The sequence below is a fragment of the Vipera berus genome, assembly GCF_964194415.1.
Source record: "Vipera berus genome assembly, chromosome: 17".
In the NCBI taxonomy this organism is placed as follows: Eukaryota; Metazoa; Chordata; class Lepidosauria; order Squamata; family Viperidae; genus Vipera; species Vipera berus.
In genome coordinates, this window is record NC_138220.1 from 713,418 (window position 1) to 737,625 (window position 24,208).

At 48.8% G+C, this 24,208-nt stretch overlaps 2 protein-coding genes and 1 long non-coding RNA gene across 3 annotated transcripts in view; 1 reads left to right on the forward strand and 2 right to left on the reverse strand.

Annotated features, from left to right (window-relative positions):
* Positions 1-5,699: 5,699 nt before the first annotated feature.
* Positions 5,700-19,835, reverse strand: HES2 (hes family bHLH transcription factor 2). The gene is made up of 4 exons (XM_081341303.1): positions 19,826-19,835; positions 9,000-9,095; positions 7,878-7,971; positions 5,700-7,441 (listed from the first exon to the last, which is right to left on the reverse strand). Exons 2-4 carry the CDS (start codon positions 9,078-9,080, stop codon positions 7,155-7,157), a joined length of 462 nt encoding a protein of 153 aa, XP_081197429.1. The 5' UTR covers positions 9,081-9,095; positions 19,826-19,835; the 3' UTR covers positions 5,700-7,154.
* The window catches only part of ESPN (espin), a gene marked incomplete at both ends in the record, with an annotated part of 24,389 nt that continues 11,492 nt past the window's right edge, over positions 11,312-24,208 (forward strand). Inside the window, 7 exons of the mRNA XM_081341292.1 lie at positions 11,312-11,626; positions 12,063-12,256; positions 18,827-19,013; positions 19,341-19,523; positions 19,857-19,988; positions 22,169-22,376; positions 22,975-23,246. Coding sequence (XP_081197418.1) covers positions 11,312-11,626; positions 12,063-12,256; positions 18,827-19,013; positions 19,341-19,523; positions 19,857-19,988; positions 22,169-22,376; positions 22,975-23,246 — 1,491 coding nt within the window. The remainder of the gene's footprint in view (positions 11,627-12,062; positions 12,257-18,826; positions 19,014-19,340; positions 19,524-19,856; positions 19,989-22,168; positions 22,377-22,974; positions 23,247-24,208) is intronic.
* Positions 23,970-24,208, reverse strand: part of LOC308675775 — a 4,287-nt gene continuing 4,048 nt past the window's right edge. Inside the window, exon 3 of the long non-coding RNA XR_014028203.1 lies at positions 23,970-24,113. This is a non-coding gene — a long non-coding RNA (uncharacterized lncRNA). The remainder of the gene's footprint in view (positions 24,114-24,208) is intronic.

The window sequence follows — 24,208 nt, forward strand, 5'->3', positions numbered from 1 at the left end:
TTCTACTGGCTAAATCCTTCTGGGACAACGTGAATTTCCTCCCTAGGAGAAGAGACCCCCCCTCCTGAATCTAAAAATTAAAAACTAGGCAGTTGAGGCAGGGTCTGGCAGAGGGGCAGGAGGCAGCCTCCCAAATGGATTGAGAAGGCGGGGGTGTTTCTTCCCCCGCTCGCAGGGGCTCCCAAACCGTGTTTGGCTCTCGTCATCAGCTGTCACCAAAGTGCGGCAGGAAAGCCAAAGCATTGGGGGTGGGGGGGCCAAATTCCCCGGTGAAGGACCATCCAAGGTCAGACCTGACATCTGATCCCAGACAGGAATTGGATGCCCTCCATGTTTGAGAAGCCCTGCGGCCCTGCCTGTCTATCATCTCTCCTGTCTGTCTGTCTCTAATTTATCTATCTATCTGTCTATCATCTTTTATTTATTTGAGACAAAAGACTCCCTCAGGGGCCATCCGTGGGCTTGATTGGACCCCGGGGCTTGCCGAACCCCAAATAAACTAACTTTATCCAGCTGAGATATCCCCTTTAGCTTTTCAGCAGCTTCTTATTCTTATTCTTATTCTCCCCACTAAGGTTGAGGATTTCTCCAGATTTTCTCCCGGGTGAGAATTTTCCCCGCTTGAAGGATGAGCGTCAATCAATCAATCAAGGAGGCTACTGTCAGACTGGGGGGGGAGGGCAAGGCCCCCAAGGCCCCCAACTATTTCCAAAAGGAGACCCCATGGGAAGAGCAAAGTGGCAAAAGGAAGGTTTTGTTTCGCACAATCAAGGGATGCGCATGGATGCAATTCCTCCCAAAGTCCTGGGAGACACTAAGGGGCAACTTTCCCAAAACTGCAGGCGAGCTTTCCTCCTCCTGCCCCAGGCGTTTTCCTCTATTCTCTACCCCCTCGCACCCAAGCAAAGCACGCTGCCAAGCCGCAGCCCCCGTGAGCCCGCACGCCTTTGCTAATTCCCACGTCTCTCCCCTCTTTGGCAACCGGGCCAGTGGGAATTGCCACACTCCCCTGAGACGGGTGGGGAAGCCGGAGGAAGCCCGGGTGACTCACAGCACCAGCTGGGCTGCAGCCAGATCGAAACTGGGAGCCTGCCCTTGCCCGCCGGGCTGGGGAGACGTTCTCAGGCTGCAGGGCACATACCTGCCCTGGCCTCCGATGGGGAACCAGGGCAGCCACAGGGTGGGTTGGGGGGAGCCCTGGATCCAGCTTGGGATGGGCAGTGGGGGGGAGGAGGGAAGGAGGCAGAAGGAGGGCTCCCCCCCCTCCTGCGTTGGTGCGAAAATACCTGGTTTGTTTTTCTTGCTTTGTGGTGTTTGCAAAACTCTTCAATTCAGTTTCCCGTTTCAGTCATTTGAGGATGTCAGCTCTCTCCTTTTTTCCTCACCCTCTTCATTCCATTCTTTTTTACATTCCTTCATTCTGCACTCCCTCCCTTCTATCCCTCTTTTCCTTCCCGCCTTCCTCTCCCCCACTTCCCTTCTCTCTTTCTTCTGTCACTCTTTTCCTTCTCTCTTCCCCGGATGCGAGCAGCCGCGTGTGCTTTTCTGTCAACGAAACTGCCGTGTTTTGTGCCCACTTTGGCCTAAGAATCGGCAAAACCCCTTCAAACCAGCCTGGGGATTTTTGTTCTGCCCTCTCCAGTTGGAAAATCAGAAATGAAAATCCCCAAAGAAGCGAAACCAAACTAATTTCAGGGGGCATAATTAACTGAGGGCAAAAATGCAGCCGAGTTTTCAAGTGCCGATCTTCTCTTTTTTAAATTCTCATTTTCCACTCACCCACCACCCCAGGGGCCTGCAAACCCTCCCCACAAGAAACCGTGCAAACAATTACATGGATGGTTCAGCTCATCCCTTCCACCACCACCCCCCTCAGCTGTCGGTAAATCCCTTTCCCGAGCGGGGTGCCCAAGGCCCTGGACAGGAATGCCAAGCACACCGCTTGCCCGGGGCCACCACAGCGAGGCCTCCGCCCAGCCCCAGGGAGGGCAAAAAGGGCTGTTTTCCCACGCTTTACCGGCAGCAGCACTCGGCTGTCGGGTGCCAGGTTGCCCAGGGCGCGGAGGAGGCCTCGCCCGCTCTCTGTAACCACTCAGCGAAACTGCTTATTCACCCCGCCGCGAGCCGTGTGGGTGGCTGAACTGAGCATGGGGTTTGTGTGGAACAAGTCCGGGCGGCTGGCCGACTTGCGTGCTGCGGCTCGGGCACGTGACTCAGTTTCCCCAAGGTCAGGGAAAAAAACAAAACCACAAGGAGATGCTACCATCTTGCCTGGCTCGATGTGCGAGCATAGAAGCATGGAAGGGACCTTGGAGGTCTTCTAGTCCAGCCCCCTCCCCCGTCCTTGACTTGCAACGTCCTCGTTTAGTGGCTGTTCAAACTTCAAACGATGTTTGGAAAGCCAGCTTTATCGCTGTAGCTCTTTGAAATGCCCATGAATTGCATTAGTGCAATTTCTGTGCATTTTAAAATTGCATTTAATTGTATTGGGTGGACTTCAACTCTGCTGGGAGGGAATTCTGGGAGTTGAAGTCCACACACAGACACCCTGCAAAGTGGCCAGGTTTGAGAATGGCTGCTGTACAATTTGCTGGGCGAAAGATTTTCTTGGCTTTTGAAAGTTTATTCTTCCTGAACCCTTTTTTAAAAAAACTCTTAAGACTTTTTTTAAACCTGTAAAAACTTTTTAAAAACTTGAAACCTTTTTAAACTCTTTAGAACTTTTGGAAAAAAAATAAAGCTTTTGAAAACTTTTAAAACTTCTTGAAAACTCTAACTTTAAAGCTCCAACTTCAAAAATCTGAAACACGTTCTTTGGAATTTTAAATTTTTTAAAGAAACTTTCAAAACCTTTTTAAAAACTTTCTAAAAGCTTTTTGAACACTTTTTTAGAACTTTTTAAAAACCTAAACACAGGGTGATGCCCTGGGGAGGTTCATGAAAATGCCAGCCTTAAAAAAAAAAGGCACGGGTTTTTTTCTTTGCTGAAGGAAGAAACTCGCGGCAGACTGAAAAGAGGGGCCCAGGTATTTCCCAGGAGCTGAGGTGAGGAAAGAGAAAGGCGTCAACCAGAGGCCAACCAAGATTCTTCTCCCTACCCCGAGGGGGTATCTAAGGCACTTTCCAGCTGACAGACTGGCAGGTTCTCAGCAGCTGAAGAAGAGAAACTGCGATCGGATTCTCTGCCTTGCCAGGCGGATCAGATGAGAAGCCTCAGCCAGGACTGGAAACCTGATTTTTATTGGGAGGTTCCATGGACAGAAAAGGGACGCGGTGGCTCAGTGGGTTAGGACGCTGAGCTTGTCGATCGGAAGGTCGGCAGTTTGGCGGGTCGAATCCCGAGTGAGCGCCTGTTACTCGTCCCAGCTTCTGCCAACCTAGCAGTTCGAAAGCATGTAAAAATGCAAGTAGAAAAATAGGGACCACTACGGTGGGAAGGTAACAGCGTTCCGTGCGCCTTTGGCGTCTAGTCATGCCGGCCACATGACCACGGAGATGTCCTCGGACAAGCGCTGGCTCTTCGGCTATGAAACGGAGATGAGCACCGGCCCCTAGAGTCGGAAACGACTAGCACACTTGTGCGGGGGAACCTTTACCTTTACCTTATGGACAGAAAGCCTCAGAGTGCCTCTTTTCTCCCCCCTCCCACATCACCTTTACAGCCCAAGAAATTAGGGAGGGTCCTTTGTGAGACTCTCTATGTCTGTCTATCTGTCTTATCTATCTCTTTCACTCTTGTCTCTCCATTTGTCTACCTATCTATCCATCCATCATCTGTCCTATCTGTTTATCTATCATCTGTCTATGTATCTATGTATTTATGGATCTATGTATGCATCTATCTATCTATCTATCTATCTATCTATCTATCTATCATCTATCTATCTATCTATATCTATCTCAATATATCATCTATCATCTTTATCCGTCCATTCATCTATCCATCCATCTACCTATCCATCTCTCCCATTCTCTCTCTCTCTCTTAAGCATCCTGATCCACGTCACCAAGACCACCTCCGGCCTCCAAACTCAGACGTGGCAAATTCCACAAATCAAAAATTGCCGCAGCCGAAAGGGATTTGCTCAAATCCTTGCCGAGTATCGCCGCTTAAGCCCAGGACCCTTCGGGGTTAAGAGAGCTGCTTTTTAAGTTTTAATTTTCTAATCCTTTTCAACCGGTTCGCTTCCCTCGCTGCAGCCTTTCTGGATTTGGGAAATATGTTTGCGTCAGCCCAGAGTTGCCAGCCAGTAATTAAACAGTTGCGACTGTCTTCCTTACTGCTAAACCCGGCGACAAATTTACATGGGAGATATATATATATATATATATATATATATATATATATATATATATATATATATATATATATATATATATATATATATATATATATATATATATATATATATATATATATATATATTTTCCCGGGTGTTTTAATCTCACCTGTCATTTGGCTGCAGTCATCCCTTGGTGTCCCAATTAACAGGAACCGGGTTTGCAACTCGTTTGAAACGTCTCCTGGCTGGGTTCACAAGGTTTTCTAAAAGGTACTTAAAATATGCTGGGTCAGCCCCGAAATTCACCCGGGAAACTTTTTCTAGCTGCAAGAAGTCCTGTTGAGAGGGTGGAAAAATTCCCCCCAAAATCAGATTTCCGCCTGAAATGCAAAGTGTGGTCAAATGGAATCCCCACGTGGAAAAGATGATCCAATTTGTGGTGTTTTTTTTTTATGTGTGTGCGCGCCTGTATCACGTGACCAGGGGGAGGCTGCAGCGGTCATAAGTGTGAAAAGCTGAGCGGAGCCCCCTTTTTCCAGTGCTGTTGTGACTTAGAGTGGTCACTAAATGAACTCTGTGAGAATTGCCTGTATCTCCTTAAGAACTCTTCTGAGCAGCCCAGGTGTGCTGTGTGTGTGTGTGTGTGTGAGAGAGAGAGAGAGAGAGAGGGAGATAGGTAGAAATAGAGATGGAGAGAGAAGATAGACAAATGAGAGAGAGAGGAAGAGAGAGAGAGAGAGAGAGAGATGAAGACAGGATAGATATAGATAGACAAATAGACTGGAGAGAGAAAGAGAGGGAGAGAGAGGGAGATAGGTAGAAATAGAGATGGAGAGAGAAGATAGACAAATGAGAGAGAGGAAGAGAGAGAGAGAGAGAGATGAAGACAGGATAGATATAGATAAATAGACTAGAGAGAGAAAGAGAGAGGAGAGGGGTGCGGTTCTCTGCTGGAGGCAATTCATTACCTGTCTGCCTTTGAAAACTTCCAAGTGAGCCATCAAAATGCAATTACAGGCTGTTGCTAGAAAGAGGTGACGGGCGCACGGTATGCAGGAGGAGGGCGGCGTCCGAAAATTCACAGAGCGCCTGCGGAACTGCCTGACACATGCCTTGATAACTGGCTGTCAGAAGTCCTGAAGGGGTGGGTGGAGAGGGAGAGATGAATGCCTGTGCTCTGCAAAATAGGTTGGGGTTTCCACTAAATCAATTGCTGTGCCTTCCCAAAAGATTTCAAACTTTCACCGATGAAATGGTCGTAAGTTGCCCATTTTAAATCAGGAGAGATACACAGAGCCTCCAGCTTCAGGGGCAATTCATCTGACAAAAAACAATTCTTGCCAGGCAAACCATTAAACTCTTGAAATCTTGCTAGGTTGATCCCCTTAAGGCAGAGAAGCAGGAAACGAAAGCAGAGAGACCCCCTTCGCTTCTACTTTTCCTCTTTTTTAAAAAAAAATATTTATCAAATTTATCTCTGCCTTAAATTTTTAATAAACATTTCCTTAAGTCACTCCTTCCCCCCACTGCAGCGAAAAATCTCTAGATTAATTTGGTTCAATTCTGATTTACTGGCTTCAAGAAAACAAAGGAGAAAACCAACACAGTTCCTTCTGCCTTTCATTTATCCTATTAACACTTTAAAAAAAAACTATTTTAGACATGAAATCTGGCTAAATTCCAGCTGATTTCTTCCTCCCTCTCAACTTTTCAAAAGTTTTTCTTCTTCTTCTTCTAAAGAATAATTCTGAGTGGATCATAAAAGCTTTTTGTGCCCCGGCCCGACACGAAAATACACTCAAAACGTTCAAAAGAAAATAAAAAATCCCATTAAAAACTTAGGTTTAGATATCCAAAAACTAACGGGAACCACCAATATTTTTAAACATAATGTTCTTAGCACCACCTTTGTCTTCCTGGGGAAAAAAATCGGATTTAAAGCAGTAAATAATTGACACGGGCTTTAAAATCAATTCAGACATTTTTATTGAGTATCAAAATGGACACACACACACACACACACACACACACACACACACATATATACAGGATTAAAGTGCTGTTCAGTCTTTGGCACAGGCAAGCACCAATATTGCAAGTTACAGACTAGGGGCAATCCTCGAATATAACCATAATTGGGATCAGAATTTTATTTGCTAAACGAAAGGTTACAAGTCAAGGATTTCCTGTAAGGTTGCTCCCAGGGAGGTTTACTGGCCTGTAGCCCTCTTGTGTAGTAACCACAAATGAGGTTTTGGGGTTAAGATGAGAGAGAGAGAGAGAGAGAGAGAGAGAGAGAGAGAGAGAGAGAGAGAGAGAAAGAGGCAGAAAGAGAAAAAAGAATGAGAAAGATAAGAGGGACAGGAGAAAGAGAGAGAATGAGAGACAGAAAGATTAAGACAGAGAAAGGGGGTCAGAGAAAGAAAAAAGATAGAAGAGAGACAGAGAAAGAGATTTAGACAAAAGAGAGAGAGAGAGAGAGAGAGAGAGAGAGAGAGAGAGAGATTTCTGGCCCCAAAGCAGTGAAGGAGGTCAAAAGTGCCTGGATATAGAATTACTTTCTCCCAAAATTCTAGTTGCCAAATCTAAATTAAACAAAACACCAGATTTCCATTCTGAATTTAGTTAACTGCAAGAACTGACCCACAAGTTTTTGCTTTTAAAAAAAGAGAAAAAAATAAACGGAGTGCCCTCAGAAGAGTCAAAGATACAGAGGAGTCTAGGCCAAACGGGCACTCAGAACGGGCACTCGTGCAGAGAGACACCAAGCCATCTTCCACATTCCTGGCACATAGAAAATTTTATCCAGGCGGCTGGTGGTGGATTATAAATAATGAGTCCCAAACTGGGCCAGGTGAAATTTTCCTTCCTTTACCAGGGTCTCCACAGGGGGGGAGGCTGGGCGGGCTGAGAGCCCCCCCAGAGGTTTCCTGGGTCCTGCCTGACAGGGCACAGGGGTGTCTCCGCCCGCTGCGGGGCGGCCAAGTCTTTTGCCGAGTGTGTGCAGTTGCGATGCCAAGGGCAATCCTTGAAGTTCTGCTGGAGCTGTGCTAACAGTTGGTGGCACGCATCTGGGCTCAGCAGGTCGTATTTGGGGAACAGCGTCGCAAAGTGGGACAGGCAGGCATGGTAGCCTTCGCCATAGCCGTCCACGGAGCCTGCGGGAAACAGAAACGCAAAATTATTCCCTGAATTCCTGATAAAGCTAGCCCTCAACTCAACAACAGTTCGTTTACTGACCGAAGTCACCACAGGGACTTAAGACTGTTGTTCAGTGAACCTGTGAAGTTAGTAGGGCTAGTCCTTGGCTCACAAGAGTTCGTTTAGTGACCAAAGTCACAACGGCACTGACTCAGGAGGACCATGTTCCCTGATGGTCACGTGATCCAAACCCAGGCGCTTGGCAACTGACTCGTAATTATGACGGCGTGCCGTGCTCACGTGTTCCCCTTCTGCGACCTTCTGACAAGCAAAGTCAAGGGGGAAGCTGGATCCACTTAACAACCGTGTGACTGGCCTGGAAGGTCGTAAAGTGGGGCAAAGCTCACTTGACAAATGTCTGTAACGAGCAGACACGAGCCTTGTCACGCTCACCGGGAAGTGTGCCAGAAGAGGTGGGAAGGTCTTTGAGAAATTGAACGGTCATCTCCAAAATATCCGCTTTTTCCAGCTTGGAATAGCAGGAACTCTGGAGTGGAAAGGAGGAAAAATTGTTGAGAAACAAAAGCAATGCGAAACGACACACCCCACAAGCACGTTGCAGGCAAAGTAGCCCATACAGAGAATAGAAAGTTCAGGGACACAAAATCCCAGCAATCCACAGCAAATCTGTAGAGCCTCCGTGCTCTGGAGCACTCAACCCCTAAATTTGGAACTATTGCTTCCGAGCATTCCTGTCAAATTGTTATACTTTATAATACATGCATGTGGGATGTCTGCACATGGATGCAAAGAAAACCCCACATTCTGGGAGGGAGGATGATTGCCTGAGCAGGGGGTTGGACTAGAAGACCTCTAAGATCCCCTCCAACTCTGTTATTCTGTTAAATTGTGATCTCTCCCCCCCCCACAACAGCATGGATCCCTAAATCCAGGCAGTTAGCAAAATGCAACAACTCCATCACAGCACCCAAGAATTCGAGTGTCCCACAGTAAGCAGAGGCTGGATTAGATGATCTCTTCATATCCCTTAAACCTCTTTTCCCTCACATTCGGCGACTCCAGCTATTAATTGCACTGCAATCTCTGTCTCATTTGCTGCCTTATAGCCCTTGTCCTTAGTGACACCCTCCACTTTCCTTCGAGTGTGGCAATAAGGAGGCTTTCAAGAGCCATTTTGTGTATTTATTTGTGCCAGAAGCATCCTCCTTAAAATTTGACGCATAAGTGCAGACATAAAAACATAAAATTTGAAATGTATAAAAAGCCTTATTTGGGCTCAAATCTAATCATCTACTAAGCTTAAGTGTCATCTAATTTTAGTAGAGGGGACCTTGGTGGTCTCCGAGCTTGGCAGTGTTCTTGCAGACATTTCAATAACTAACTAGGTAACATCATCAGTGCTAAAAGGGAGGGGGGTTTTCTCTCTGTTTATATACAGCTCCCTTCTAGCACTGATGACGTTACCTAGCTGGGTCATGAAAGGTCTGCAAAAGCACAAAAAAACCACCCAAAAGCCTGGGGGTCCCGGCGTGGGGAGGGGGCGCCGCCACTCACGTCTTTGCCCACCAAGGGCAGGATGAGCGTCTTGAGCTGGCCCAGGCTGCAGTTGATGCGCGCCCGGCGGCGCTTCTCCATCAGCGGCTTCAGGCTCTGCCAGGGGGAGAGAGGGGGGAGGAGGGGGTCATTCCGACGGCCGGGGAAGGGGAGGGGGCGCGGCTGGGCCTCCCCCGCTCGGACTCACCTTCCGCAGCTCGGAAGCCTCCCCGGTTTTCCTTCCCGGACTCATCCCGCCCGCGACGCGCAAGGGCCCGGCGGCAGAAGCGAGACCTGGCTCTGCCCCGCCCGACGGGGGCCTTTTATACCCGCCCCGCCCCGCCCCTTCGGAGCCAGCGCCGCCTGGCCCGCGGAACCCGCCGCCACTTCGCCCAGAGGGGCCGGCCGCCTGGCGCTGGCGGAGTCCCGGCCCAGATGGCTGGGCGGGTGGGTGGGTGGCTGGGGTCTTCCCCCTCCAGAGAGGCAACCGAAGAGAAACCTGCAAACGAAACGGAGGGAGAGGAAAGAAAAGAAAATGCGAAGGAGACAGGAAAAGAAAGGCAGAAGAAGAAAGGGAAGGAAGAAGATAGAGAAAGAGGTGGCGGTTTTTATCTTCGCTACAATAGTTCCAAACGGACAAGGTCGCCTGATGTGAACAGGAGGTTGGACTACAAGACCTCAAAGGTCCCTTCCAGAGAGATGATAGATAGATAGATCTAACTCCGAGGCACATCAGCAGAGTGAAACCCCCCCCCCCAAAAAAAAACATCCTGGCCTGCGATGCTGCTTTGGGTCTCTGAAGGGCCATTAGTGTAACCCGCCCCCCCGCCAGGCTTCGGGCGGCCCCCCCCCGCTGCCTCTGCCGCGCGTCTTCAGCACCCTGGAGAGCGACCGGGAAGGCGCGCGGCGGGAAGGACGCCCCCAAGCGCCCCTTTTCTCCCCCTTCCCTCCTCCTCCTCCCCCCCAAAAAAAATCTGTTGTGTATGTTGTTGACAAGATGTGGATGCCACAACGGCCCACCCAGCTGCCACGGAACAAGCTGGACGAAAAACAGCATTTCCCCAAAGCAGACTCGCTTCGGATAGAGACAGGCCGCCTGTACGTTTAAGAAATACCGCATAAATAAATGCAACAGGAATCGGCCTGGGATAGGGGACCACAGGGAAAGCACAGAAGACTAGACAGGGCCGGGGGAGGACTGATAATCAGCTGCATGTCCGGCTGGGGCCGGTTCTGGGTTCAAATGCTGTTCCACAACAGGATCTTCGCTTCCCCCTTCCATAATTAAGCTGTCAGTGTGGTCTGGAGGTCGAGAATTTCCCCTGGGACTGGAATAGTTGAGGGAGGGTCTTTTGTGCTGTAGAGAGCCCTTGCTTCACCCTGAACAGCCAAGCTCAAGAGAAACTCCTCAGTGGCACGTGCTACAGCGAGGCCTTCTGTTCCTCTAACGGCCTTTTTCGCACAAAGGGACAGTGGGCACAGGGGTGGGCACAGCTGCCCCCGGGGGGGAGGCTGAAGGAAAAACACAGATGACTGCCAGCCTCTATTGACAAAGAGGCCAAACCGTATGAAGAACGGTTTGGGTATGTCTAGACAAGGACCAGGGGTGACGTGATAGCATCTTCCCATATTTGAGGGGCTGCCACAGAAAAGAGGGGGGTCCACCTATTCTCCAAAGCATCCGAGGGCAAGTTAAAAAAATAACAGGTGGAAATTTATCAAGGAGAGAAGCAACCTAGAACTGGAGAAATTTCCAGGCAGTAAGAAAAATTAATCGGTTGCCTCCAGAAGTTGTGGGTACTCCCTCACTGGAGGGTTTTAAGAAGAGACCGGACACTCCAGAATGATTGAAGGCCTCCTGCTTGAGCGGCGAGTTGGACTAGAAGACCTCCAAGGTCCCTTCCACCCGAATGATTCCACGAACTGTGCTTGGGAAGTACGCTGGTGCAGATGGCTGCAGCCTCTGACTTGGGAGTCTTAAGAGGGTGGGCACAGATATTTAACCGTTCTTCTAGGTTTATTTCCTAGGCCCTTCCTGATTTTTGCACATCCCCTCCCCTGCTCCTTAACAGCTCCCACCCACCCAATTTGGAAGGAGGGGGGGCGTGAACTTCTGGTGACCGTGGGCTGCTTTTAACGGGTGGTCTTTACCGCCACCTTGTGGTCCAAATAGAGTATTGAAGCTTCCCTAAGAGATCACCCTTCCGCAGAAATTTCAGTCTGGATCTTGTAGCATTTGGGGCGGGGCTTCCCTCTAGGGGCGGGGCCAGAGCCCCCCTCCCCTCCCTCCGCCCGAGGCTCCGGCAGAGCCGGGCGGGCGCCGGGCGAGCGCTATGGCCGGGGAGCGCGCCCTGCTAGCGGCTCGCCAGGGCGACCTGGAGGCGCTGAAGGCGCTGCTGCCTCCGCCCGCCGACCGGGGGGTCCCGCTCCTGCCCCCCGCCGCCCTCCGGGACCCGCTGGGCGCCTCGCCGGTGCACCACGCCGCCCGCGCCGGGAAGCTGCGCTGCTTGCGCTACCTGGTGGAGGATGCCGCGCTGGGCGCGCAGGGGCGGGCGCGCAACGGGGCCACCCCGGCCCACGACGCCGCCGCCACCGGCCACCTGGCCTGCCTGCAGTGGCTGCTCGGCCCCGGCGGCTGCCGTGTCCAGGTTAGCCTCTGAGCGTGGGCAGAGGGCGGGCGAGGAGGCAGGATCGCGGGGGACAAGGGCGCGGGCGCTTCGGGCTGTTGGGGATCCCAAGAGGGGAAGTGGGGCGGCTGGAGGGATCACGTGACCTCAAGAGTCTGCAACCGACAGCGGTACATGTCAGTTGCCAAGTGTTTGAATTTTGATCACGTGACCTGCAACGCTCCTAAGGGTGAAAAAACTCCCCTAAAGTCCCTTTCTTCAGTGGCGCTGTAACTTTGAACGGTCACCCAGTGAAGTGTTGTAAAGTGAGGACTACCCTTATTGGGATTATAGGCCGAAATATCCTTCCGTGGCTCTTTTGGATGCCCTCCGTGGCGCCCGCTTTGCCAAACCGCCTCCTTTGAAGGGTCGGTATTTTGCACGGAGTTTTTGACGGTTGGGATTTGTGTTTTCGCAGGACACGGATAATTCGGGCGCCACCGTCTTGCACCTGGCCGCCCGCTTCGGCCACCGGGATGTCACTGAATGGCTCCTGCGTTTCGGGGGGTGTGACCCCCTGGTGCCCACCGAGACGGGCGCCTTGCCCATCCACTACGCTGCCACAAAAGGAGATTTCCCTTCGCTGCACCTGATCCTCGGACACTCTCCCGGGTAAGGGACGACCTCGCTGTGTCGGCGTTATTTTTCCCAATGCAGAATTGAGCGTGTGTGTGTGTTTTCCAACAACAGTTGTTAAGAAGCAAATCACTGCAGGTAGAGCACAACTGAGCCCATCAGCTAATAAGCAAGGAAACCGTGAAAGACGGCCCTTGACATATGACCGCTGTGGAGCCCAACGTTTCCGTCATTAAGTGAATTTGGCACCATTTTGCAACCTTTCTTGCCACTGTTGTTAAGTGGATTGCTGCCGTTACTGAGTGACACAGTTGTTAAGTGAATCTGGCTTTCCCACGGATTTTGCTTGTCGGAAGGTTGCAAAAGGGGATCCCAGGAGGCTGCTACCGTCGTAAGTATGAATCAGTTGCCAAGCGTCTGAATTTTGGTCACGTGACCACGGGAGGATGCTGTGACGGTCGTTAAGTGTGAAAAGCTTAAGTGCCCTTGTAACTTTGAACAGTCACTACAGGAACTGTTGTAAGTGGAGACTATCTGTATTTATTTACTTATTTTTATTTTGTTTTATATTTGGTTTGATTCATCTACTGTCAAGGATGGTTTTTCCCTCGGCACTGGTGTGTTTCCGAATACCGATGGGCTTGTTCAAATCTCTCAAATCACTGTTGAGAAAAGTAAGTTTTTTACACTTAGGCAGGAAAAACCGAATGCACAGGTATGGGGTAGGTGGTACCTGGCTTAATAGTAGCAACTGTGAGATGGATCTTGGAGTCCTAGTGGACAATCCGGGCGTGTGTGGCAGCTGCCAAAAAGGGCAACACAGTTCTAGGCTGCATCAACAGAGGGATAGAATTGAGAGACGTGAAGCGTTAATACCACTTTACAACACCTTGGTAAGGCCACACTTGGAATGCTGCATCCAGGTTTGGTCACCACGATGTAAAAAAGAAGTTGAGACTCTAGAAAGAGTGCAGAGAAGAGCAACAAAGAGGATTAAGAGGCTGGAGGCTGAAATATATGATGAACAGGTGCAGAAATTGGGTTTGTCTAGTTTAATGAAGAGAAGGCTTAGGAGTGACAGGATAGCAGCCTTCCAATATTTGAGGGTCTGCCCCAAAGAAGAGGAGGGGGTCCACCTGTTCTCCAAAGCCCCTGAAGGCAGGACATGAAGCAATGGAGGGAAACTAATCAAGGAGAGAAGCAACCTGGAATTAAGGAGAAACTTCCTAACAGTGAGGACAATTAACCGGTGGAACAGCTTGCCACCAGAAGTTGTGGGTGCTCCATCCCTGGACCACCATTTGACCACGATTGTATAATGCTTGAACAGGGGGTTGGACTAGGAGACCTCCAAGGTCCCTTCCAATTCTGTTATTCTGTGTGATGCATTCAATGTGTTGTGTTACTGTGATGTTCTGCTCTCATGTACATTTTGGTATCCGGGCACCTCCTGATGTCACGACACGAAAGAGGGTTAGGCCTACCGCAATGCCTTTGTGCAAAGGAAGTTAGCTTAGGTCAGGAGCCCACGAGGTCGCTCTACAAACCACGTTAAATGCTGGCCAAGTGAGGTTACGCCCCACCCCAAGGATGGCCCGTGCCTCAGTGACCCCAATGCAGAAAGCCACGTCCGTTGGTGTCACAGGCTCCTCGGGCACCATCCAGTCCTGGTTTTGCCAGCATCCTGGTTTGTCCCTTGCTAGAATTGGCTCCCATTTGTCCAGCTTGTTTTCTGCTTCTGTGACAGCTTTATGGCGGGGGGAGGAAGGGGGGGTTGGAGTCCCGATGGAAATATAGCCCATGTGGCTTTGCAGAAAGCTGATAACACAGCGGCCTTTGTCTCCGCGGTGGTTGTATAAAGGTGTTGTGCGCCAGGCAGGGCTGGACGGCACTTTGGGTGCGGAGAACAGTCAAAATTTGGGTGGGCAGGGAAGGAAGGAGGGGGAGGGCATTTGGGGAGGGGGGAGGGCGGGGGGGGAGTGGGTGGAGATTGATGCCTTTTCTTGGTGGGAGGAGAGTGACAAATCTGAGCGCCTGTTTTCCTGATAGGGTGGAGGTGTGTTCATTGGCCCTTTAGCCATGTTGGAAGGATGGGCATACTGGCCCATAAATGGTCCTGTGGGTGGCTTGAGAGAGGCAGGTTGATAACACCTCCTTCCTTCCTTCCTTCCTTCCTTCCTTCCTTCCTTCCTTCCTTCCTTCCTTCCTTCCTTCCTTCCTTCCTTCCTTCCTTCCTTCCCTTTGCTTGTCATCTATCCTACTTTCCTTCGTTCCTCTCTGTCTCCTTCCCTTCCTTCCTTCTCTTTCTTATCCATCCTTCCTCTCTCTCCCTTCCTTCCTTCCTTCCTTCCTTCCTTCCTTCCTTCCTTCCTTCCTTTCTCTCTCTCTCTCTTTCTTTCTTTCCCTCCCTCTCTCCCTCCCTCCCTCCCTCCCTCCCTCACCCTGCCCGTCGTCTGCCTTCATTTTTATGTATGTGAATTAAAAGAGGGGGAACCCCTTTACAACCCTTTGCCACACCTTTGAAAATCCAAAGTTCAAGGCCACCCTCTGTTCAGCCACCCAACTCAAAGCGGAATGCAAGCGCTGGAAGGTACCTTAGAGGTCACCTAGCCCAACCCCCCCGCCCAGGGGAAACAGAACACCACCATAGCTTTCCCAGCCAAAGGACATGCAGCCTCCGTTGTAGTACTTTACTTAGAATTAAACTCCAGCCAAAGGAGCTAATATGAAATCACCCTGGCTGTCAAAATAGGTCAGCGGGATGCTTTGGAACTGTATAGTACAGTACGTGAGAGATTAGCGGGTTTTTAATCTCATTTTCCACACCGGGCGAGTGTGGTTCAACCACAAATAGCCTTCGGAGCGAAGAAGGCTTGGAGGGGTAATTAAAAACCTGCCAGATATGTTATTACTGCCAGCCAGAAACCAGCTTAGAAATGGAGGAGGGGTTGGGGTTTCTTTCAAGCCTTTACAACATGGAAAGTCAAGTTTGCCCCAAACGGACATATAATATTTAAGCAAGGCCTCAATTTGCAGAATTATTTTCAAGACGATTGTCTGTTTTTCACTTTTTAAGGATAGGTGGGAAACCAAGTCTTTAAAAAAAATAAAATCAGAATTTTGGCCTGGCTTTTAAAACTAGCTTCCCCTCCCCCTCCCCCCCCCCCCAAAAAAAATGCTAAGCAGCTTTTCTGGAAATGTTTCATCATTTTTCACTGATTAAAAGCAAAGGGTTTTTAAGAAGAGACTGGACAGGCATTTGTCTGAAATAACTCTAGAGTTTCCTGCCAGAGCAGGGGGTTGGACTAGATGACCTCCAAAATAGAAATAATAGAACAGAATAGAATAGAATAATTGAAAGGGACCTTGTAGGTCATCTAGTCCAACCCCCTGCCCAAGCAGTTGAATATTTCCTGCACTGACGCAACAGATCTTTGAGTTTATTGCAAGATTTCTAAGGACGTTAAGCAGAAAAAGAAAGTTTCTCCTCTTTTTATCGAAATATCGACTTCCTTTGCCTCTCTCTCTCTCTTCCTCTCTCTCTCTCTCTCTCTCTCTCTCATAGAGGATTACGTCTGGCACCATTCAAAGTCCAGCAGGAATTTGTAAGACCTTGATAGGATTAGCAAATTTATTTGCACGCCATTCTCTCCCAGTTTAAAACTATCTTGGTTTTGATATTTGCCGGTTTCGGAGAGAGATCAAGGTTACGGCGGTTTTGCTTATCCCATGTTCGTACCTGAAATAAATACTATTTTGCAAATAAATAAATAAATACGTAGTCCTTGACTTAACAAGAGTTTACAAGAGGCCATAAAATGGGGCAGAACGCCTTTTTAAAAATGTCTCACTTAACAGCAGCCACAAATTTTGGGCTCAGCTGTGGTGGTAATTTGAGGACCACCTGTACTGCTGTCAAGACCCCCTTCGTCCTTCTGTTCACTAAACTAGACATCCCAAATTCCTGCAACTGTTCTTCGTGTATTTTATGCTCCAGACCCCTTAATCCTCTTTGTTGCTTTTCTCTGCACCCTTTCCAGACTCTCAACACCCCCATGCCGACAACCCCATTTATGTTGAGGCTTCAAGCCTTGAATAAATCAGGCTGGGAGTTTGAATTTCTGAACTGCTGATTTTGCTTTCTGCAAAATACACCATAAACCAGGAAGACTCCGTTCTTCCGATGTTTGCCTGTCTTAGTTAAGAAACAACATGAATTATTTAGAGCCAGGCAGGAACGATCTTTCAACGTACACGCCCCCCCACCGCGACAACTTGATCCCAGTCTCCGTTACTGGTTGTTGCAACCGGATCACCCAAGGATGATGGTTTATACAAGGCGGGTTTAGCTAACTCAGATACATCAGCCTTCGCTTATTGCTTTGTTCTATTAATTTAAAGAGAGGTCTTTCAATTCTCTCCTTTAGAATAGAATAATATAGAATAGAATAGAATAGAATAGAATAGAATAGAATAGAATAGAATAGAATAGAATAGAATAGAATAGAATAGAATAGAATAGAATAGAATGCAGAGTAGAGTAGAGTAGAGTAGAATAGAATAGAATAGAATAGAATAGAATAGAATAGAATAGAATAGAATAGAATAGAATAGAATAGAATAGAATAGAATAGAATAGAATAGCACATGATCAAAATTCAGATGCTTGGCAACTGACTCGTATTTATGACGGTGGCAGTGTCCCCGGGGGTTCACGTGATCCCCTTTGGCGACCTTCAAACCAACAGAGTTGATTCATTTAACAACTGTGTCCCTAACTGAATGACTGCAGTGATTCACTTAACAACTGTGGCCAAAAGGTCGTCAAATGGGGCAAAACTCACTGAACAACCTGTTCCCTTAGCAATGCAAATGCAGTCATAATACAAGGACTACCTGCACTCTAGAACTCAGGGCTTTAATTTGGTTCTCTACTTCAAGCAGGGGGCTAGGCTGGATGACCTTCACAATCCCTTCCTAACCTCACATCATCCTGCACTTTAGCGCGCCCTGCGGTTGGACTAGATGACCTCTGAGGCCCCCTTCCCACTCTCAACATTCTGGACCGCAACGCCTGGCCTGGTGGCTACATCCTTTACTTAATCTTTTGTTTCGGGGGCTAAAACTCACAGAATTCAGCCAGTCTGGGAGTTGGGGGGAGGGGGAAGAGAGACCACCAGGTGTTCCATTGTTCCTGCCTGTTTTTTATCGCTGTCCTTTTTTGTGCCTCCTTGTAGCTAATCTGCAGCCTGGCACAATAGCAACTGCCTTCAGAGACCTGATTTACGACCAAGCCCGCCTCTCCAAGCGATGCCCGGCTGTCTGTCCGTGCGGCAGAGATAGGCCTTATCAGTGCCTGTGCAGCTTCCTGTGGTGGGGGGGTGGGGTCTCTCCCCCAAACCTGGAACGCCCACCCCTTTGGCCTGGACAGCGAAGGACCGAATCACCTTGAAGAAGCTTTGCGTTCCTTGAGTTACGTCTGCAATTATGCCCAAGCTTTTCACTTTCTAAGCGGGACAGCTGCTAAGTCAGTTTTGCCCCATTTTATGACCTTTCAGGCGGGTGTTGTTAAGTGAATCCTTGCTAATAACACAGTTGTTAAGTGAATCTGGCTTTTCCCCTTGACTTTGCTTGCCGGAAGGTCGCAAAAGGGGATCACCTGACACACATACACACACACACATCACCAGGATGCTGCGACCATCATAAATACATATAAATACACTGCTTAAGACACAACACAATTGTTGGTCCAGTGTTTGTGTGTTGCAGAGAAGAAGAAAAAAAAAACTCACATTCAGGCATGGATGGAAAGAGAATAGGGTTGCAAAAAAAACCCCGGCATCTCCAAGACATGCCAATCAATTATTAAGCAGCCCAGCCGAGTTTTTCTTACGTTGCCTTTTTGAAATATTAAATAGGTTTTTAATTGGGCGTTTCTGAACAAGAGAATCGAAATCTGCAGAGGGCACCCATGCCCCGTGCAGATGTGGATTTTCAGGGTTAAAAAACAAACTTTCCAGCAAGATTTAAGGCAGGGAAATTTCCTGCTAAATTCAAGCTACATTTGGTTAGAATTGTTCTTCAGGCTATTTCCGATTGCCAGACTCCCTCTCCATAAAAGCAATATAATTAAGATTATCTGCAGGTAGTCCGTTCACTGAACAACGGTTGGGCTCCGTTGAAGTCGGAAGTCGAGGATCCCCTGTGATCAATTCAATTATCAATTATCTATTATCAAATGGATGGAAACTAATGAAGAAGAGAAGCAACCCAGAACTAAGGAGAAACTTCCTGACAGTTAGAACAATTAACCAGTGGAACTACTTGCCTCCAGAAGTTGTGGGCGGTCCAACACTGGAGATTTTTAAGAAGAGATTGGACAGCCATTTGTCTGAAATGGTTATAGGGTTTCCTATTCTATTATTCTATTCTATTCTATTCTATTCTATATTCTACTCTATTCTATATTCTACTCTTTTCTATTTATCAATGATCAATTAACAATCAGAAAAGAGCTGGAATTTGATCGCTTTTAAAAAGTGTGAACTTGATGGTTTGATCTTTGAAAAATCTGTGTTGTTTTTTTATTTATTTTTCTTCCAGTTCGGTCAACGCCCAGACCAAGAACGGTGCCACCCCCCTTTACTTAGCCTGCCAAGAGGGTCACTTGGAGATTGTCCAGTACCTGGTCAAGGAGGGCGGAGCTGACCCTCACCTACGCGCCAACGATGGGATGACGCCCCTCCACGCCGCGGCTCAGATGGGCCACAACACTGTCATTGTGTGGCTGGTGAGGATGGGGATGTCGGTGGGGCACAAACACATAGAGGTGGTCCTCGGCTCACTTAGTGACCATTCAAAGTTTCAACGGAACTGGGGGAAAAAACCCTACGACGAGCAAAATCACCGGGGAAGGCAGACTCGCTTAAGAACTGTGTTGCTAATTTAACAACTGCAGAGATTCACCTAGAAAGAATGGGGCAAAATTCGCATCTCCCTTAGCAACGGAATCATTGGACCCCATTGTGGTCCTACATCGAGGACTGCCAGAAGGGGGAGGCCACCACCGTCGCCGAGACTCCGGCCTTGATTATTTTTTTTCTTGCTCGGCACTTAGATGAGTTTCACCGACATCCACCTGTCGGAGCAAGACGAAGAGGGGGCCACACCCATGCATTTCGCGGCCAGCCGGGGCCACGCCAAAGTCCTGAGTTGGCTGCTCTTGCACGGAGGGGAGATTGCGGTGGACAAGTGGGGAGGCACCCCCCTGCACGACGCCGCGGAGAACGGCGAGCTGGAGGTGAGAGAATAGGTCGGGGAGAGGGTCATCTCTTTCTGCGCTTTCCCTCCGAGGGAGAATTGGAGGCCGCAGCGGGGCTGGGAAGCGCTAGGTTTGGTTTAGCTCAGGGGACACGGCCCTAGCCAGTCGCTCTTTTCTTTACCTGGAGAAATAGAGAGGGCTTGGGAGGGATCCCAACTAGAGGCCATCTAGTCCAGCCCCCCGCCCAGCGGAGGGATCCAAATTGAAATTTAGGAGGCCAGAAGGATTGAATGGGACCATACAGGTCATCTAGTCCAACCCCCAGCCGCCCCTGTGCTCACCCTCGTCTTCTTCTCCCCCCGACACACACAGTGCTGTCAGATCCTCGTGGTGAATGGCGTCGACCTCAGCCAGCGTGACCGGGACGGCTACACGGCCGCGGATCTCGCCGATTACAACGGCCACTTGCAGTGCGCCAAGTACCTGCGGATGGTGGAAAACATGGTGCAGATTCGTGGGGGGTGGAGGGAGGGGGGAGGGGAAGGGCTGGGAGGAACACAGGTCTGTCTGTCTGTCTATCTATTATCTATATCTATCTATCTATCTATCTATCTATCTATCTATCTATCTATCTATCTATCTATCTATCTATCCATCTATCTACCTACCTACCTACCTACCTATCCATTATCTAGACAGGGGGATGCTATTTAAATTATTGTATAATTTTTTTTCTCTGTTTTCTGTTTTCATTTTGGTTTGATTGCATTGCTTTTTAATCTTTTTGTTCTTTTTTATTTCTTTTTAACTACCTTCCATTTCTGTGACGGCACCGATTGTTAACATTTCTATTCTTCCTTCCTTCCTTTCCTTTCTTTCCCCCTCTCTTTTTTCTCTTCTATTTGTGTTCTGCCCTGGCTCTTTTGTTTTTTTCTCCTCTTTCGTTTATTTCTTTCCCTGTTTTGATTTGGTTTTTTTTTTTAAAAAAAAAACCTCCTTTCTTGTCTCCCTTGTTTATTTACTTTCTCTCCTTGTTACCCTCCTGCTTTCCTTTCTGCTATTCTTTTCCATTCCCTCCTTTTTCTCATGGACCGTTTTATTTCATTTCTATTTTTTCACATTTTGGTTGTTTTATTTTATTATTATTCACATTTTCCGTTTCTGCTGTTATTTTTTTTTCCCTTTTGGCTCTTCCCTCCTCTCCTCTCGCCTTAAACAACTCTAGAAAAATAATTATCGCCACAATTTTAAAAAACCACCGGTCTTCCACAGAAGCTGGGCAGAGGCCACCGATGCGCTGGCCACGTACAATGACCTTGCGGTACGTGCCACGTCCACCACCCCGTTGCTTCTTTCTGCGCAACCCCTAAACGCAGGCAGTCCTTGACTTACGACTTTGCTCATTGAGTGACTGTTCAGAGTTACAACATCATTCCTAAACTGTCTCAGTTAGTGACAGAAAATTCTGGTCCAGTTGTGGTCCTAAGCCAAGGACTGCCTGTAGAACTGATGAAGCTCCTTGGATAAGAAATGAAACGTCTTCCTTTTCTCCCTCATACTGTCCTTTTAAAAGAAGAAGAAAGGGGGGGAAAACACCCACTTTTGAGATCATTTCTGCACGGGTTAATTTTGTCTTCTCTCGCCAATTCGAATCCTCCCCTTTTTCACCTATTTCCAGCATGTTTGTTCAGAACGGGGGGGGGGGGAAACTTTGCTTTTTAAAAGCTCCCCAATGCCAGGGGGAATTCACCAGCTGCTGGTTACCCAGGGCACCGGGTGTAAATCCTGCCAGGGCGGCTGTGATACTGTGCAGCCCCCAGGGAGCAAAATAAGCCTGTTATTTTACGCTGGATGCTGGTCTGAGCTGTGGCTGCGACGGAAGGGGAGAGAACCTCCCCTTTCCCCCCCAGCATCATGGGCAACGTAAGAGGGGTCTCGGGATAGGTGGGTGGGTAAGGGGGTGCTACAGCTTGGGGACTGAGGTGGCAATTTCATAGGCACCAATCTCCCCCCCCCTTGCTTTAAATCCGGAAGTGAACCAGGCTTCCCTCCTGCAGTTGTGGGTGCTTCATCACCGGAGGTCTTCAAGAAGAGACTGGACAGCCAATCGTCTGGCATGGTCTGGGGGTTGGACTAGAAGACCTCCAAGGTCCCTTCCAACTCTCATTCTGACTGATTGATTCATGGATTGATTGATTGATTGAAATGGTCTAGGGTCTCCAGCCTGAGCAGGGGGTTGGACTAGAAGACCTCCAAGGTCCCTTTCAACTCTATGATTTTATGATTCTGATATGACAGATAGATGATAGATAGATGGTAGGTAGGTAGATAGATAGATAGATAGATAGATAGATAGATAGATAGATAGATAGATAGATAGATAGATAGATACAAAATCTTAGAATGAAAGGTATCAGAGAGATCATCTAGTCCAACCCCGTCCCCTACAGAGTTCCAGTCACCCAGAACCTAACATCCCCATGTGACTCTCCCCGGGGGGCCCAAGTTCTCCACTCAGGTATTTCCTGGAAAAGATTCTCCAACCGAAGGCAGGTCTGACTACCCCAACAATTTTGGGGTGGAAAGCCCAGACTGAATTAAAAATAATTTCCTTGGAGGCTCTGGGTTCGGGTGAAGCCACATCCTGTTTCCTGATGGGTCCCTTAACGCTTTGTTTCCCGTAGAGCGTGGAACACCGGGTGCTGTCCCGAGACCCCTCGGCCGACATGGAACTCAAACAGCCGGATTCTGGCCTCTCCTCACCCCACACTACTGTCTCGGCCCCCCAGACCCACTTCAATATGGGGTCCCCGAGCAGCATCTTCTCCAACTACGATTCCTCGCACTCGAGTCAGTCCAGCACGGGAGAGAAGAGGAATTACACAGGGCCACGTAAGCAACCATCGGGGAGCCCCGTCGTTTGCTCAGTCATCAAGATCTGATTGCCGGCACAACCAATGTCGTGACATAAATCGCTGAGTGGTGCCCTTTCCAATCAATTTTGCAAAGTATCTTGCAAAATTACAAGCAGGAAGAGCAAACTCCGCTTTTTAGGACCAGTTTGCATTACTCACAGTCCTTTCTCGGTGCATACGAAGGTGCCCCGGCCCCTGGTGCTCTCCCAGTGCAGGCTGGGAATGAGGGGTGTTGTAGTGCAGCTAGAGGCTCCTTACTGGGAAAAAGTTGGCCTGGTTTTATGTTTCATGGCCCAGCGACTCTTAAAGCAACATTCATTAAACCGAAAAGCAACGGGCCTCATTCTGTGAAGTCAGCCAAACACGTTGCGCTTCTTCTCAAGCCGAGTTCTCACAAACGTGCGTCTTTTAGAAATGAGATCTTGAAGCAGATGGGGCTTTTGAGACTGGCCAGAACTGCCCTTCACCCTTCGAAACGACAGCCTGTCATCCAACTGCTAGAGTTCATTTGCAAGCTGCTCTACCAGTTGGATATCAATCATATCTTTTTTTTTCTTTTTACTTTTTTGCTTCAGGGGTCCCTGAAACGGCACTCACCGATATGCAGACCTATATGGACATGCTAAATCCAGAGCTGGCCCCGGGTCCCGCAAAGATGGGGGGCCAAACCTCTCTACCCCCACCTCCAAATTTCCCGGCGCCTTCTCCCCCCTCCCATCCCAAGTGTCTCCCCCCACCCCCTGGCTACCCAGCGCCGAACCCCCCCGAAATGCCTCACACCGCCGAGATTTACGTACAAGCCAAAAATAACCTTCGGCACGTGGACAGCGAAGCCCTCAAACAACAGGTAAGAAATTTAAGGGGAGGCTGGGAGGGGCTTAGATACTCCAGGGGGATTCTGGGACTTGAAGTTCCCCCTGTTTTTTTCCCAAGCTGCCATGTTTGAGAAACATTGCTCCAGAATGATTTGTATGCCGTTGGGGCTTGTCGAACCGAGCTGCGGGAAAGCAAAGAGACTGGACAGCCATTTGTCTGGAATGGTTTTTGGGTCTCCTGCCTGAGCAGGGGGTTGGTCCAGATGACCTCCAAGATCCCTTCCAACTCTGTGATTCTGTCAAACTAGGAAAATTCCTCTGTTTTGGGTTTTTGTTTTTTTTTAAGAAATCAGCCTTACGTCTCTCTCTGTCTGTCCAGCCCTGTTGGCAATTTCGCCAAGCTTCATACTTTACGCCGGACTTAAAGAAGCGGCTGCGGACTTTGCATTTTGATTTTCTCGCGCAATGCTGTCGCTGTGGCGGTGCCGGAGTTGTGAAGCTGGACTTTGCTTGGGCGTGCAAGCCAGACTCGCCTAGGCTCCAGACCCAGATTTCTTAATGGGCAAATAGGGGAGGGTGGGTGGGTGTCCAGAATTCCCCTCTTGCAAAAAACCCTTTGGGATTTTTCCCACGGTTTGATTCAGACAGACAGACAGACAGACAGAGAGACAGGCGCACGCTAGGCATCCCAGGGGCTGCCATCAGTCCTTGCATCCCGGTGATGTCACAATGGGGGAGGGGGGAATGGAGGGGTGTTGCTAATGGACTCGAAGGTCCCAGTAACCGGAGACGCCAGCTCACCTGTCTCAGGTGTGCAGTAGAGAGGTGTCAGATGTCTTGCGGCTTTCAAGGCAGCTGAAAAAGCAACCCAGCCGGGCACGTAGCTCAGGTAAGAGAACCTGCAACAGCAGAATAATAATAATAATAATAATAATAATAATAATAATAATAATAATAATAATAATAATAATAATAATAATAATAATAATAATAA